The 16,704-nt window shown below is 36.3% G+C and overlaps 1 protein-coding gene across 2 annotated transcripts in view; it reads left to right on the top strand.

Moving 5' to 3' along the window:
* The window catches only part of ABLIM2 (actin binding LIM protein family member 2), a 225,631-nt gene that overhangs the window by 64,210 nt on the left and 144,717 nt on the right, over positions 1-16,704 (top strand). The window contains exons 3-4 of one of the 2 annotated variants that reach the window (XM_031942738.1): positions 2,058-2,241; positions 13,674-13,789. In XM_031942738.1, the coding sequence (XP_031798598.1) occupies positions 2,058-2,241; positions 13,674-13,789 (300 nt within the window). Of the gene's footprint in view, positions 1-2,027; positions 2,242-13,673; positions 13,790-16,704 lie in introns of those variants that run through there. The other variant, XM_031942739.1, reaches the window with a different exon arrangement.

Below are 16,704 nucleotides of genomic sequence, written 5' to 3'. Positions count from 1 at the left end.
GACTCACTAATTACAAATCATCTTTTTGTTTCTGTGTTTTTTATTTCTCACTCCTTTGTAAACTGCTTGAAGACAAGATTATGGCATAACAATTCTTTTCATGTCACGCATTTAGATTCCGGTTCAATTTAGCAAACATGGAATCTCTGAGATGTGCAAAATATTAAGTATTAGGGATACAAAAGTAAAATAAAAAACAAGTCTAGCCCTTGAGGAGATCACATTTACTTTACATAAAGGATATAACATAAAATAATAGGTTTAGTGAATAGTTGTTTACTGATTTAGTTGGAATCTAGTTTCCTTATCTAATGATATTCTATCATGGGAAAGAAGAACCTTTGGGTTGTAGGATGACTCATAATCATAGTAACAACAAATGACATTTTAAAAACACATTTCAATTTTAAAAATCATTTTATGAGTGTACACGTATAACCTATATCATATTACAGTCTGTCTTGGGGAGAGGGGGAGAGAAGGAAAGGAGGTAGAAAAATTTGGAGCTCAAAATCTTAACAAAAATGAATGTTGAAAACTATCTTTACATTTAATTAGAAAAAAATTACTATTAAATGCTAAAAAAAAAATCATCTTATTGAAGCTTTTTATTTCCAGGTCATTTCCAGCTATGCCTTCCCTCCTCCCACCACTTTGTATAAAGTCCTCCCCAATAACAAAGAAAAGCAGATAAAGTAAAACCAGTTGAGATACAGGGAATATATATCTAAGAGTGTGTGTGTATCATTCTATACCCAACATTCTCCACCATCACTACCACTGCTACTTTTCTTCTTCATCTCTTCTTGTACCCAAATGGGTCATTACTGTTACTCAGAATGTGGTCCCATTTTAGTCTGGTTTATGCTATTGTAACCATGAATATAGTTCTCTGCTTACGTCATATTTTGTTAGTTCCCATGAAATAAATTTCTACTTTTTTTTGAATCCCACATATTCTTCATGACTTGTTTTTGCAATAATATTACCTTGTATTCATACAACCCAGTTTGTTCTTCCATTCTCCAATTAATCCTTTCATTTCTTTTTTCTAAATCTACTGCAAAAAACTTGATAATTTTCAAAGTACTTTACCTCCAATTTCTTATTTCATCTTTATAATTATCTTATGAGATAGTAAATAACAGCTTCCATTTTTTTTGCACTTTAAGATTTCAAAGTACTTTCCTCACAATGTGAGGGGAATACTGGAGGAGGAGTGTCACCACCATTTCACAGATGTACAATCTGATGCTTTAAGAGATTTAACTGGTTTGAAGTCACATAGCTGCTTAGGAACAGAGGGAGAACTCAAAACCAGATTTTTAAATTTTATAAATCAATGTTCTTTTTTACCATATCAAATGTGAGATCTCTGGCTTAAATATGGATGGATTCAAGTATGTTGAGACATATCTAAAATATCATGAAAATAACAGCGGTTATTTATGTATTACTTCCCATTTTTCAAAGTGTTTGGTTGTTGTTGTTAGCTTATGTCCAGCTCTTTGTTATCCCGTTGGAGTTTTCTTGGAAAAGATAATATTTTTGCCATTTCCTTTTCTAATTCATTTTACAAATGAGGAAACTGAAGTAAACAGCATTAAATGACTTTCCCAGGAAGATGTGTCTTCCTTACTCCAAGCCCAATAGTTTATCCACTATTCCATCTACCTTCCCATGCTTAACCTATCAAAGTACTCAACAAATATTCCATGGAACCTCATAATGGCTAGGGACTCACAATAAGACAAATATTATTATCCCAAATAAGGAAACGGAAGCTAAGGAAGCTTATATAACTTGCCTTATATAACATGACTGCTAAGAGATTTGAACCCAATCCTTTTCAAACCTAGAATTCTTTTTATGACAACATACATAAGTCCCTTCCTCCCATACCATCAACTGACCTTCCTAAGAATAGGAACTCACAACTTGCACCAAACAAAAGAACTCACCTCATTTGAATGACTGGACTTATAAGGGCAGGGTTTGTCTCTCTTTCCCTGATGCCTAAGTAATGATTCTCTCTTTTTCTTTTCTTTTTTTTATAGCTTGTGGCTGTGACTTGGCAGAAGGCGGTTTTTTTGTGAGACAGGGAGAATACATTTGTACCTTGGACTATCAAAGACTTTATGGTACTCGGTGCTTCAGCTGTGATCAGTTCATCGAGGGTGAAGTAGTTTCAGCATTGGGGAAAACCTATCATCCAGACTGTTTTGTGTGTGCTGTTTGTAGGTAAGTGACAAATGACCGCATGACTATGTTCATTAATTCCATAAGAGAATGAAAATTCACTAGTTCTAATAGTTGAATAAAGTGAGGGCAAGGCTCCCATATAAAGTTTTCCTTCAAGGCTGGGAGGATCAGTCATTTAATCCAGTGGTTCTGAAACTTTTGTTCTCAGTATCTTTATACTATTAAAAATCATTCTAGCTGTGTGACCCTGGGCAAGTCACTTGCCTCAGGGTGCCTCAGGGGGGGAAATTATTAAGGATCTGTCCAAAGAATTTTTGTTTATGTAGGTTATATTTATAGATACTTAGAATATAGAAATAAAAATTAATTTTGAATTTGTAGAACCTCTGAAAGGGTTTTGAAGGATGTTGGAATTCTCTGAACCACATTTTGAGAACCACTGATATTGTCCAATCCACTAATCTTCAGATGAGTAAACTGAGGCCTAGATTGATGCTTGGAGCCTCACTTCTCTAGATTTTATTGATAAAATGAGAGATTTGGATCAGAATATCTATTTCCATTGATAATTCATATGTCTTAGATATCCCTCTGTGTTGAGGCAATCTGGGTGGTTGATAAAGAACTGGTATTAGAGTTAGGAAAATCTACATATAGAGTGCAAGGGATAATGTTGTAAAAAAAATTACCCTGGCATGGGTTCTGTCAATAAAAAGTTACTATAAAAAAAAAAAGGAAAATCTACATATAAAGGTAAGATTTAATTATCAGAAAGTATTTATTTCCCCATGTTTCACCCATTGGCCACCATAGCCACTGTTGGTATTGGGGGAGCATTCAGTGTCCTTTTGGCACCTGGTGTCAAGGTCACTCTCAGGAAGGCCAGAAATGGTTTGGCAGCCGTCACTGTGATGGGTGGGTGCAAGGATCTTTGCCTCCCTTCAGACATTGTCCTCCCTCCCCACATGCCAGCTCCCTCCACCACACCCCTGCTCCTGTTCTTTTGAGTGCCTTGAATGTCTTTCTTCCTCCCCTCTACCTATTTCAGTCTTCCCCATATTTGCAGATCTGGCTCAGAGCCCACGGCCTCCAACTATTCCATCCTACACTAATTTTTCTTTTCTCCACATTGCAGTTTCACACAGTTTGGCTCTAATTATTCTATTGTTTCATCCAGACACACTTCCCCCCATTTCTGACTAATGTAACCCATCTGAGGGCAAGCCAGGATCTTGTGTTATGCTTCCTGATGCCCTCCATAGTGTCTAGCATTGGACTAAATAGAAAAACGGACTTTCTCAATAAGTCCTTGTTGACCATCTGGGATTGCCCTTATATGGTAAAGTACCCCAAAGAGTTTGATCTTTGCTAATTATTGCTTTGTGGTATAATGCTCTGAGGGAGAACTAGATTTGAAACTAGAAAAACCTGGCCTTGAATCCCATCTCAGACATTTGGTAGTCATAAGTAGTGACTTAACTCTGGTTGAGTCATTAAACTTGCTGAGCCTCAGTCCCCTTATATGGAGGATGGAGAATGGAGAATGATAATAATATGTACCTCACCAGGTTGTTTTGAGGATCAAGTGAGATAATATGTAAAATGATTTACAAATAGTACATGAGTTATGATGGGGATGAAAATGTCATGTTATCAAAAAATACTCTTTTTCTTTATCTGGAAGGCATTTCTCCTCAATAAAATATCACAGCAGGTACTTGCAAAGGCAATCTAGAAAATTTGATTAACCTTCTAAGTAAGTCATAGCTCATTTTCATTAAATAGCAATAATATTATTGAGCTGCTAATAAAAATCCTTTAGATATGCATATATATACTATTTCATAATCTCATGATTTTTCATCCATTATCATCATGACTGTGAGATGGGCATAGAAATTATAACCATCCTCATTATACAGAAAAGTCAAACCTTTTAAGATAAGAAAGTATTGTTGTTTAGTTGTTTTTTACCCTTTATGACTCTATTATGGGGTTTTCTTGGCAAAGATACTGGAATGATTTGCCATTTACTTCTCCAGCTAATTTTCCAGAGGAGGAAAGTGAAACAAGTGACTTGCCTAGTGTCACACAGCTAGTGTCTGAGGTCATATTCGAACTCAGCTATTTCTGACCCCACACCTGGCATTCCATTCACCATACTACCTAGCTGCTCTAACTTATATCTATGGTTCCTTGCCAGGTCCTTCAAGCACAGTGAGCTAACAAAAAGAAGCTAGTGTATCTCCAGAGGCAACTGGGTATTCAGGGAACAAGATCAGTCATTAAGGTTGGGTTGGGGGTGAAGGTGAAGCAGTGACCTTATGAGGAAAGAGAGCAGTTTGAATCCAGATTTTAGCCAGTATAAAGCAGTGACTGGTTTAGGGTAATAATCTGGGTTTCTCTGTAGTGCTAAACTCCAAGGGGCTGAAGTCGAATGAGAAGCTGAGTATAGGAACAGAGATTTCAAATTAGAGGGTAGTCCAAGATCTAGAAGCAATGTACCCCTCACCCCCCCCCAATCCTGCAAAAAAAAATTAATACCATATGTCAGTGAGTCTACCATTTGTCTTACTCAGCTTACCATGCTCAATCCATTTCCTTTTATGGTTGAATCCATTTCTGTTCCCTCCAGACACTCCCCCCCTCTCACACACACATCTCTCACCAACAAGTGGCATGGTTACATGCAAAGATCTTACCCCTCTTGATCCTGTTAAATGGATAGTCCTCTAGGTTCATACAAAATTCATATAAAAGTAAAAAAGCATAGTTGCAAGCTCCAGGAACTTTCCTCCACATAATAGTGAACATTTTCTCTGTCTATTTCCAAACCTGGATCTCTTTCTCTCCATCTCCATTTCTTGCTTTCTCTGGGGTCTCAGCTGAAGTCTCACCTTCTGCAAGAAGTTTTTCCCTCTCCTTACTTTTAGTGCCTTCCCTTTAAGATTAACCACAGTTTGATCCCCTATATATCTTATTTCTACATAGTAGTCTCTCTCATAAGATTGTGAGCTCCTTGGAGGTAAAGTCTGTCTATCTTTGTATCCCAAGCAGTTAGCACAGTGCATGGTCCATGTTAGACACTTATAGAGGCTTTTCTTTACTGACAGACTTACTTTAAAGTTGTAATTTATTCCAGACACATTCAATCTCCACAATTATAATCTGACAATACTGGAAAAACTTTGAGATTCACAATTCATGAGTTGCTTCATTACTTTAGCTTTTGATGTCCTTTTAAGTCACCAGACGCAGTGCGTTATAGGGGGAAAAAAAACGATGTTGTTGGAGTTAATGACCTTAAATTTAAGGCTCAGTTTTTCCAACTTTAGAATGAGCTTAATATTACCTATTTCTCAGTTTTCCTATAGAAGAAGAAAGCATGGGACAGCTAGGTGGCACAGTGAAGTCAGGAGAACCTGAATTCAAATGTGATCTCAGACACTTAAGACTTCCTAGCTGTGTGACTCTGGGCAAGTCACTTAACCCCAATTGCCTCAGGGGAAAAAAAGAAGAAGAAAGCATTATGTAATATACGCTAGAAATGTGGAGTATTGTTGCCTCAGAAAGAAAGCTTCTAGTAGGTACTTCATTCTTTTTGATACCTTGTCTACAGACAAGGTTAATACAACAAAGAAAGACTTCAGAGAAAATACTCATCCCTCATTCACATTGATTTGTTTGGTCTAGAAAAGATTTTTTTCTCAACCTCTTAACAAATTGAGAACTATATTTGTAGATTCCCTGTTTGAGTAGATGTAAAAAACATGACTTCCCTACAAAGAAGACTTTAAAAGTTGTAATATCACCAAAACAGGAGTCAAATGCCATGTCTGACCCACTTTTGCGTGTGACTTGACTGAATTCCCTACTATTACCATCCCTGAGCTGACAAATCAAGATTCTTCTCCCCTTAAAATGCATACATATATATGTGTAAGTACAGAGATACTTCAAAGACAGGGAACAATAACCAAGACAGAAACCATAGAGTTTACTTTGTATTCTATTCAAATCCAGCCTAATCTAGAAACTGATCAGGCTTCTGCTCCAAATTAATCTCTGAAATACAAATGTATATACAAGAAAAGTTAAATCTTGAGGCTGTTGAATGGAGGAAGCATTTAATTAAATTTGGAAAGAATAATAGGTCATATAAATAAATGACTATGCTGTTGCCTTCCATTGTTGTATACCTTGATATTTATCCCCTTAAGGAATGTACTTGATTTCTGAATAAATGGATTTTTAAAGAAAATAAATCCTAGTCAGAATTTTAAAATTTTTAAGGAAGAAAATATGGCACTACTTCCTAGAAGAATATAATATGAGAAGAAAACTTCTACTCATCTTTTAAAACTCAATTCAAATGCTAGCTCTGGGATGAAACTTTCGCTGATCTGAATTAGTAATATCCTTCCTCCACTCAGATAGCCTAGTGGTTTTTTTTTTTTTTTTAATGTAATCATTTTCTCTCTATCTCTCTCTGTCTCTGTCTCTGATCTCCAATCTATCCCTGAACTTCTTTTCCAACTGCCTACAAATATGCTTAGGTCTCTCTCTTTAAATAATAATTCCTCTTGACTTTGCCACCTTCTTTAGCAATTGTTTTACATCTCTCCACCCTGTTGAAAAATGTGTCTACATTTGATTCCTTCACTTCCTTATTAGCCATCATAGGATTATAAGATAATAGTGTAGACAAGCTTTATGCTACACTCTACACCCATGAAGGAGCGTTTGGGTGTGTTTTGTCAGGTGAGAATGGTACCTACCCAAGGTTCTATTCCCTCTCACTTAACTATACAGTAATGATAACAGAGAAGCATCCAATTACAATAGAATTTAGAGCTGGAAGGAAGCTTAGTGATTATCTGTTTGAATCTCCTTATTTTACAGAAGGATACAAGGCAACCCCAAGTGAGCAGCTAGAGTGTTAATAAATGTTCTATGACTCCAAGTTCAGGATGCTTCTTTACCCTATGAAAAGGATTTTTTTTTTACTTCTCCAGCACAAACTGAAATTATTCTCAGAATTCCCCAATGAGTGTCCAATTATCAAATCCTATGTTACTTTTTAAAAGTTCTCATCCTCAGCCTTTCACAGTTTTTGTCACTATTGACAACTCACTCATATCAGATATTCTCTACTCCCTTGGCTCTCTGAAGCTATTCTCTGCTCTTCTCTAAATACAATACAGACTCTTCTTTTGGATTATCACCTTTCTTATTCCCTTCCCTTGTGAGTTTTTCCCAAAGTTCGTTCACTGGCCTTTCTTCTTCACTATAACCACTCTCTCCATTGACAATCTGGTTTACTTTCATAATTTAAATTATTATATTCACACACATAACTCTCAAATCTATAACTCAAGTTCTCATTCCTCTCCTGAACTCTAGACCTTCATCTTGATATATCTTCAAGATATTTGTACTCAAACTCACTGTGTCTAAAACTGAGTTTATTAACATTCTTCCATGAACCTTCTCTTCCTTCTAATTATATTATCTTTATGATGCTACCATTCACCACATTGCTAATCTTCTTTCTCCTTCAAAGATATTTCCCTCTCCATAACATCTCTCTCATCTGTAACTTCCTCTTCTCATCATCATTTCCCCAAGAATCAGTTTATCAGGCAATTCTAGAAAAAGCCTTTCTATTGCACAGACTTGATAATGTCTGCCATTCCTTTGATCCCAAATCTCTAGTAGATCCCTTTGACTTATTGAACAGAGTTTAAATTCTTCTGCATCACCTTTAAAGCCCTTCAGAAGATATATTCTATATGTTTCTACCTTTGTTTCATATTAATTCCTCACACATTCTCTATGCAAAATCAGATAGCTCTGCGCCCCCAAAACATACTATGTACTATCATGCCTGTTCCTTGATATTTTCCATGCCCCAATTGCCCTTTCTCTCACTTTCTCCCTTTTGAATTCATATCTATTTTTTAAAACCCAACTCAAATGTCATCTCCACAAAGATTCCTTCTCTAATTGCTGCCCATATTCCATTGCTAATGATCTTCCTTTTATTCCTCATATAGCAATTTGCTTTATAAATATCTTATAATTTCATATCATCATATAATGATGAATTATATTTATCTATGAATGTTACTTCTCCTTCCCCAGACTATACGTTTTATTAGGACCATCATTATGCCTTTATTATAAGTTACCCCATTACCTTGCCCCACAAGTGATAGATCAGTCTCCTATTAGTACTACATCAGCTCTTTGTCTAAAAATCTAGGTAAGTTATGAGCCTTGAATGGTTTGGTTGTGGAGCTCAGAGTGTGCTCTTGGATATTGGAACTGCTAGCACTCTGAGAAATTGAGGAGACTGGAAGAAAGCATCCCCTAAGTTGTTCCCCACTGGTATCTGTCTCAATCCCATGGCTTCCATCTCTTTGTGGGAAACTGTTCAAGAATAGTCCCTTCCTTGTGATAAAGGCCTCATTTCTAAAATATATAGAGAAGGGATTCAAATTTATAAGAATTCCAGCCATTTTCCAATTGATAAATGGTCAAAGGATATGGACAGGCAATTTTCAGATGAAGAAATTGAAACCATTTCTAGTCTTATGAAAAGGTGCTCTAAATCATTATTGATCAAAGAAATACATATTTCTAGCACTCTCATTTTCAACTCTGCATTCTAAAGTCTCCTAACTCTTACATGTAATGTATCACTGGAGTCACCTTATAGAAATGTATTTGTGTGTGTGTGTGTGTGTGTGTGCACTAGGAACATCCATGAGTATAATTATTTTATTTCTTCCTTATTCTTGTCCCCCTCATATTCTGCCCTGTTTATTAACTAGGTTATCAATACCAAAGAATGTACTTTTGCATTACTTATAGTAATTTCATTTTCTATAACACCTTAAAGTGTTATACATCTTTTTTTCTCACAATTCTCTAGGATAAGTAGTCCAATTGTGGTGCCTATGGATTAATTCTAGCTATTTTATACGTGGGGAACCCAAGGTTCTGAGAGATTAAAAACTGCCCAATCACCACTAAGCCATTGAATTTCTGTGACAGAATTTGAACTTGTTTCTTAACTTCTGAGTCTAATATCCTATCCACAATGCCACTCTGAAACAATTGTATAAGGACACCTCCAAATTAGGGAGCTAAATTTCAAAGAGCAGGAGAGAATAATGGAAATTGTGCTGTATGAGCTGACATCTGCATAGTATCTGTATGCTTCATCATTCTGTGTATGTAAGGGAATGTGGAGACATTCAGGCTGTTAGGGCTGAAGTCATCCATCAGAGAGCCAACTAGGAAGTCAGAGCTGATCCCCATAAAGATCTTTTGGCCATAATTATGCAAAAATGCTCCCTTCTATAAACCTGAGGATAGGTAATAAATAGTAGCCACAATAATGTATTCTTGACATTTATATAGTGCTTTACAGAAATGATTTCATCCAATTCTTGCCAACAACCCTCTGAGACAAGTAATATGATTATTCTTATTCTCATTTTGATGAAGAAACTGAGACAAGGATGAAGTTCTTGGCCAAGGTCACACAATTTATTATTGAAAGTACCAAGAGCAGAGTCCAGGTTGTCTGGCTCTGGATATAAATGTAAAGTATTATGATAGCATAATATGATATTATGGAGCAGCTAGGTGGTGAAGTGAAGAGGTGCCAAGTCTGATGTCAGGAAGAACTCATCTTACTGAGGTCAAATCTAGTCAGTCTCGGTCACTTATTGTTATGTGATCCTGGGCAAGTCACTTAACCCCAACTGCCTCAGTTTCCTCATCTGTCAAATGAGCTAGAGAAGTAAATGGCAAACCACTTCAGTATCTTTGGTAAGAAAACCCTAAATAGAATTATAAAGAGTTGGACGTGATTGAAATAACAACAGCAACAACAACAACAAAACAGTTAGGGTAGTAGAAAGTAGAGATCCATAATCTCATTACCATCCATATTCTTACATCTTCCCCATCATGATCTCTCAGTGAACTACTGTCCTATTGAGTTCCTTACCCCTCCCCATTGCATAGGTAATTTTGCCTTGCCAAACCTCAGTCTTAGATTACTTCCACCAGCTACTGACATTAATCCTACTCATGTGCTGCTCCATGAGAATGGAAAAAAAAAATCACAAAACCATAATTGATTGAATCCACTACAACCTACTAAGGATTTCTTTCCACCCATTTTCTGGGTTAAGACTCTTGTCTTATATTTGCTGAAAAAAACCAAGGCCATTGACTGAGAGTTCCCTCTTCTTCTTTCTCATCTCATATCACTGAGCTGCTTTCTGGGTGAATTCCTTCTTACCTAAGAAAACTCATCTACATATACAAGAGATGCCATCCCATTCCATTTCACTTATCTTCAATCTCTCCCTGTCTACTGACTACTTCCCTACCACCCACAAACATGACTATATCTTCCCATTGTCAAAAATTCTCCCCTAATCTATACATTGTGTCCTTCATCCCCTATCTCACCTCCTTTTGATTTTACTGAACAAACCCCACTGCCATACAACAAACTGCAATGGTTTCCTATTATTTCCAGGATCAAATTAAAAATTCTTTGCTTCTTATTGAAAGCCCTTCACAACCTGGTTCTTCTCTACTTTTATTGTCTTCTTACATCTTTCTCCTCCTAGTGACAGAGATCCAGTGACTCTAGATTTGCTTCTATAAGATACTCTATTTCTCTGCTACTGGAATTTGTTCTCAATGTCATTTCCAGAATGCTCTCCTTCCTCATCTCCCCCTCCTAACTTCCCTGGCTTCCTTCAACTGCTAGCAAAAATATCACCTTTTACAAGAATCCTTCCCCAATAATTTTTAATGCCAGTGCCTTTCTTCAATTGATAATCTCCAATTTATTCTGCATATATATATTTTTGGTACATAAATGATTTCATGATGTCTCCCTAATAAGACTGACTTCTTGAAAACAGGGACCAATTTTTGCTTTTTTCTGTGCCAACACATAGCACAGTGCCAAGCACATAGTAGATGCTTAATAAATGCTTATTGATTGATTAAGTCAATATTTCCTGATGAGGTCTATTATAAAGTGAGGTTAGAAAATTATCTCATTGTTTTGCAGATGTAATGATATGTAGTAATAACATTGATTTTTAAAAATTTCCTGAGAAACTAATGTGTAGCACTGCCAACAGAAGATAAAGATGTGGCTCAAAGTGATAAAGGAAGGATGAAATAGATGTCCTCTCAGGACCTATTCGGGTATAGTGTAAAACTTGTCCAGTGTAAATTCAAGGACATTTAGAAGGCCTCCAGCCTCAAGGCCTGAAATACTTTTTTTCCCCAGGGGATACATTCCATCTATCTTTAAAGTTTAAGATATGATATATGAAGATATATAATAACTTAAATTCACACTAAGATTTAAATGAAAGAGATAATAAGATAAGGTACTTCCTCAGAAAGTATGATTTGTTTGTTTTTTGCTTTTGTGCTGTTGGTTTTTTTATAATATAGAAGGGGACCTTGAAGACATATGAAAAGGTTGAGGGTATTGGAGAAAGGATCCAGGAGCTCCAGGAGACCAAGAAGGAGGGAGGAAGGGAGGGAAGAAGAAAGGAAAGAAGGAAGGAAGGAAGGAAGGAAGGAAGGAAGGAAGGAAGAAAGGAAGGAAGGAAGGGAAGTTAGAAGGAGAAAAGGGAGAAGGGGAAGAAGGAGGGGAGGGAGGGAGGGAGAAAGGAAGGAAGGAAGGGAGAAAGGAAGGAAGGAAGAAAGAAAAGAAGGAAGGAAAGAAGGGAAGGGAAGGAAGGAGGAAGGAAGGAAGGGAATGAAAGGAAAGGGAAGGAGGAAGGAAGAGAGGGAGGAAGAAAGGAAAAAAAGTTAAGTGCTTTACAAATATAATCTCATTTGGTCTCACAACAACTCTGAGACATAGATGCTATTATTATTCCCATTTTCAGTTGGGCATGCAGAAATTAAGTGATTTATTCAAGTCACACCTTTAATAAGTACCTGAGGCCAGATTTGAACTCAGTTCTTTCTGATTGCAGGAAGCTTTTCCTGGTCTCCCATTAGCTATATTACCTATAATGAAAAATGCTACCCACTTCCAAAGGGATAATTAACGAAATCTGGGTGCAGATTAAAACATCTTTCCACTTTGTTTATTTTCCTTATCTTTTCTTCTTTTTACTTTTGCAACTTGGCTAATGTGAAAATATGCTTTGCATGATTTCCTATATCTATTGGGTATTGCATTCTTGCCTTCTCAAGCAGTGAGGGAGAGGTGGGAGGAAGGGGAAAATATTTCACATTGAAAAGAAAATGAAAAAGAATAAAGAAAATTACCTTTATTATGTTTATATCTATTCTGATCTATGCTGTTACCACTGTTCAAAAGTGAGCTCTTTGAGGACAGGAACTATTTCAATTCTGTCTTTAACCAGGTTATGGCACAGGGAGGGCACTTAATAAATACTTGTTGATTGATTGCAGTAGTGGTGAATTGGATAGAGGGATGGGCTGGACATGGAGTGAGTCCAGTCCTGTCTCAGATACTAATATTGTGGCCCTGGGCAGATCATTTAACTCTCCTCAGCTTCAGTTTCCTCACCTATAAAATGGGGATGATAATAGGTCATGGTGAAGATCAAATGAGATAATAAATGTGAAATATTTTTCAAACCTTAATGCACTATATAAATGATGGCACAATTAATTATCTTGGAAAGAATAGTTGGTATAGAGTCAGAACACCTGGAATTCAATTTCCAGGTTTCCATCTCATTCCCTGTGAGATTCCAAACAAATCATTTACCTGCTCTGGGATCCAGCTTCTTGAACTATAAAATGAGATGATTGGACTCAATGATTTCTAGGTTCCCTTAGGCCCCAGATCCTTTGATCTTGTCATCTAATGAGAAACGAACATAGCATGTGTTGATTTACATTCAGTCTCCTTAGTTCTTTTTCTGGATGCAGATGGCATTTTCTGTCCAAAGTCTATTTGAATTGCTTTAGATCACTGAACCACTAGAAGAACCAAGGTTTTCATAATTGATCATAGCATTCTTGCTATTATTTTGTACAATGTATCCCAGGTTCTGCTTGTTTTACTCAGCATCAGTTTGTGTAAATATTTCCAGGTTTTTCTAAAATCACATTGTTCATCAAAATAATAGTTTTAAAGACATAAAACAAAATGCAGAGCAATACAAAGGAAGTCAATTGTTTTTTTTTTAATCAAATTTTTTTTAAAAGGAAGTTTACAAACTCCGGGTTAAGAATCCTGTGCTATAAGTTGTATAAATGAAAGCTATTATTTCTAAATGAGGCAGAGGATATGAAAAGTAGTCTGTAACATGTAAGGGAAGCACATGTAAGGGGTAAACCCCAGAAATTTCCATTTATGTGAGAAAGTTCTTTTCAGTTAGGAAGTGCCAAGTTAGTTACTAATGAAGGCTGATTTGATTTCCTTTCTATAGATTGCCTTTTCCTCCTGGCGACCGGGTGACCTTTAATGGGAAGGAATGTATCTGCCAAAAGTGTTCCCTGCCTCCAAGTACCAGCGGGAGCTCCTACCTACTCCAAGGACTCCGGAGTAAGTATGCACATAGGAGGAACATCCTGCCAAGCCTCTTACTCTGCAGGTTTCCAAAGAAACTCCTGAATTATTGTGGTCTCTAACCTTCCCTTCCAAGACTTCCTCAAGGCTGAGCCTAGATTCTCAAAGGCAGGGCAGAAAGCGCCAGCTCTGTCCATCCTCCACTCAACTGTTAAATGTATCTCAAAGTATACACACACTTCACCCTCCTATTCACTAAATTTCTAAGACTCCCCTTAAAACCCAACTCTTTGCTCTTTCCCACTTTTCTTTTCCCTTACTTCTCTCCTTATACTTTAGGATTCAATGATAATGGTTACTGTGCCTGACTTCCCACAAGACACTGCATCTCCCCATATAGGGCAACTTTTTATTTGGTTTTCCCCATACCTGGAACTCCCTTCCCTCCTCATCACTTACTGCAACTTTCTTCAAGTTTCAACTAAAGTCACATATTCTACCAGAAGTCTTTCCCTATTTTCCTTAATCTAAGTTAACCTTCCCTCTGAAATCATCTCCAATTTATACTACATATAATGTTTGTACATTATGTAGTTACTTGCATTTTATCCAACTCTTCTTCCAACACGAGATCAAGAACTGTTGTATTTTGCCTTTCTTTGTATCCCTAATGCTTAGCATAGTGCCTGGCACATAGTGGGTGTTTAATAATTGTTCAAGAGTCCAGCTTCAATTCCACTCCATGATGAATATAAGGATTTTAGTGGAAGATTAATATATTTATAAGAGAAAAACGTCACTGAGAGAGAGTACTTGACCACCTTCAAAATAAGACTTCTCTACTTCTCCTGAGTCAGTAGAAATGAGACTGACAATGATTTTTTCTAAAATAGACTTTTATTTGTAACTTTTGTTTTTTTAATATCACATAGGTTTCCCTCTGTACTATTCCAAGAAATCCTTCCTGTACAGCAAAGAAGTAGAAAAATCATTAAAACCAATCAAATTAAAACCCTGACCTTCACAAAGGAGAGTAAGATGTCTTCTCATATCCCTCCTTTAAAGCTAATTTTATTCTTTATAATTTCATAATATTCAGTTTTAGTTGTTTTATAGTTACTGTTCTTTGAATCTACATTGTTGTCATTAAGGACATTTTTTTCCTTCCTTGGCCTTGCTTACTTCACTTTACATCAGATCCTGTATATCTTTTCATGCTTCTATGTATTCTTCATACTCTTTTCTTATATCAAAATAACATTCCTTTACATACACGTACTACAATTTTTTAGCCATTTTTATGGCTGACATTTTTTCCAATATGCTTTATTTCCAATTCTTTCTGCTCTCTCTCTCTCTCTCTCTCTCTCTCGCTCTCTCTCTCTCTCTCTCTGTCTCTTTCTGTCTAAATATACACACATATAGTTTGTTTGTTTGTTTTGATGTGCAAGAGTTGTTTTTATCTATATCCTCCCTACAGGAGGTAGGGGTGTGTGTGTGTGTGTGTGTGTGTGTGTGTGTGTGATCTGTCTAGCAATAGAATCTTTGGATCGATGAGTATGAATATTTTAGTTACTCTATTTAATGCTTCCTTGGACAGTGCCTTGAAAGACAGCTGATTTCTGTGAACTCAGAGGAAGACATGATTCCTCAATCTAGAACCCTAATTGATGGACATCCAGCATTCTATTTGTTCTTTACGTTCTTTCAGCCATGTCTCTCTGAGTAAAGCACAGGGCATTTCAGGACACTGGTCAAGGGAGTATTATATTTGCAAAATTCAATTTGCTTTTCCAGCTTTTTTACCATTGATCATACCCTTTGTCAACTTTGCCAATTTTCTGGATGTTTTAGAGATTGGCTTTTAGTCATATATTTATGACTCTTTTTTTAGATTGAGAAGTTTACAGAAACATACAAATCATTTGCCTGATCCATGCAGAGAGTGTATGCCTGTGGAGGAATCAATTTGGAATTTGGAATCAAGAGACTTGGATTAATTCTTGACCTTAACATCTATTGTCTATATGATCTCAGTCAGGTCATTTATGCTCTCTGAAATTTGGTTCCTCATTTCTAAAATGAGTACATTAGGATAGATAGCCTTTAAGGTCTTTCTATAAAAAAGGATAAACAAAATTTATAATATTATAAACTTTATATATATTATAAACATATACTATAAACTTTATATATATAATAAACATTATATACATGTTAAAATTTAAAACTGTCCTGTTTCTATGCCTTTAAAAATAGCCAGACTTTATAACAATAACACAAAGATTATTCCAGTCAATAAGATAGACAGATCGCATAGTCAGAGGAGGGATGGACAAACCACTTGTTCCACTAGTATTCTCATGATATTAAAATAAAATAAGAATGACCCTCAGCACATTGAGTTAACCCCTGTGATGAATTTGTGAAAGAATATGAAAGGGAGTCACATAGAATGGACAGGAATGAATGGCCCAGTATCCAAAACAAAACTATTTTTTTCTACAAAACCTATTCTTTCTTCACATCTTTTCTATTTCTGTTGAGAGCTTCACCATCCTTTTAATCTCCCAGATTTGTCACCTCAGCCTTATCATCACCTCCTCCCTGTCCCTCACCCCATATATCAAACCAGTTTCCAAATCCTGCAGTTTTTTGCTTTATATCATCTCTCATATATTTCCCTTTCTCACTGTTCTCATATCTAATGCCTTAGTTCAGATTCATTACTGATTGCTTCTTACACAGAGATTCTATCTCCCTTCTCCAAACCTTTGTATTGACCTTTCCATATCATTGACATGCTATTCCTCTTGACTGTTACCTCATAAAATACTTCGTTTTCCTCAAAACTACATAGCCTTCTATAGGTAACTTTTCTGCTCTCTCAATTATTAGTGCCGACCCTCTCTAAACTGCTGTATATTGATTTTGCTTGATTCTGTATAAAC

Source organism: Sarcophilus harrisii, chromosome 6 (genome assembly GCF_902635505.1).
Source record: "Sarcophilus harrisii chromosome 6, mSarHar1.11, whole genome shotgun sequence".
NCBI classification, from domain to species: Eukaryota; Metazoa; Chordata; class Mammalia; order Dasyuromorphia; family Dasyuridae; genus Sarcophilus; species Sarcophilus harrisii.
Note: the sequence above shows the minus strand (reverse complement) of the source record. Positions and strands in the feature narration are given on the sequence as shown.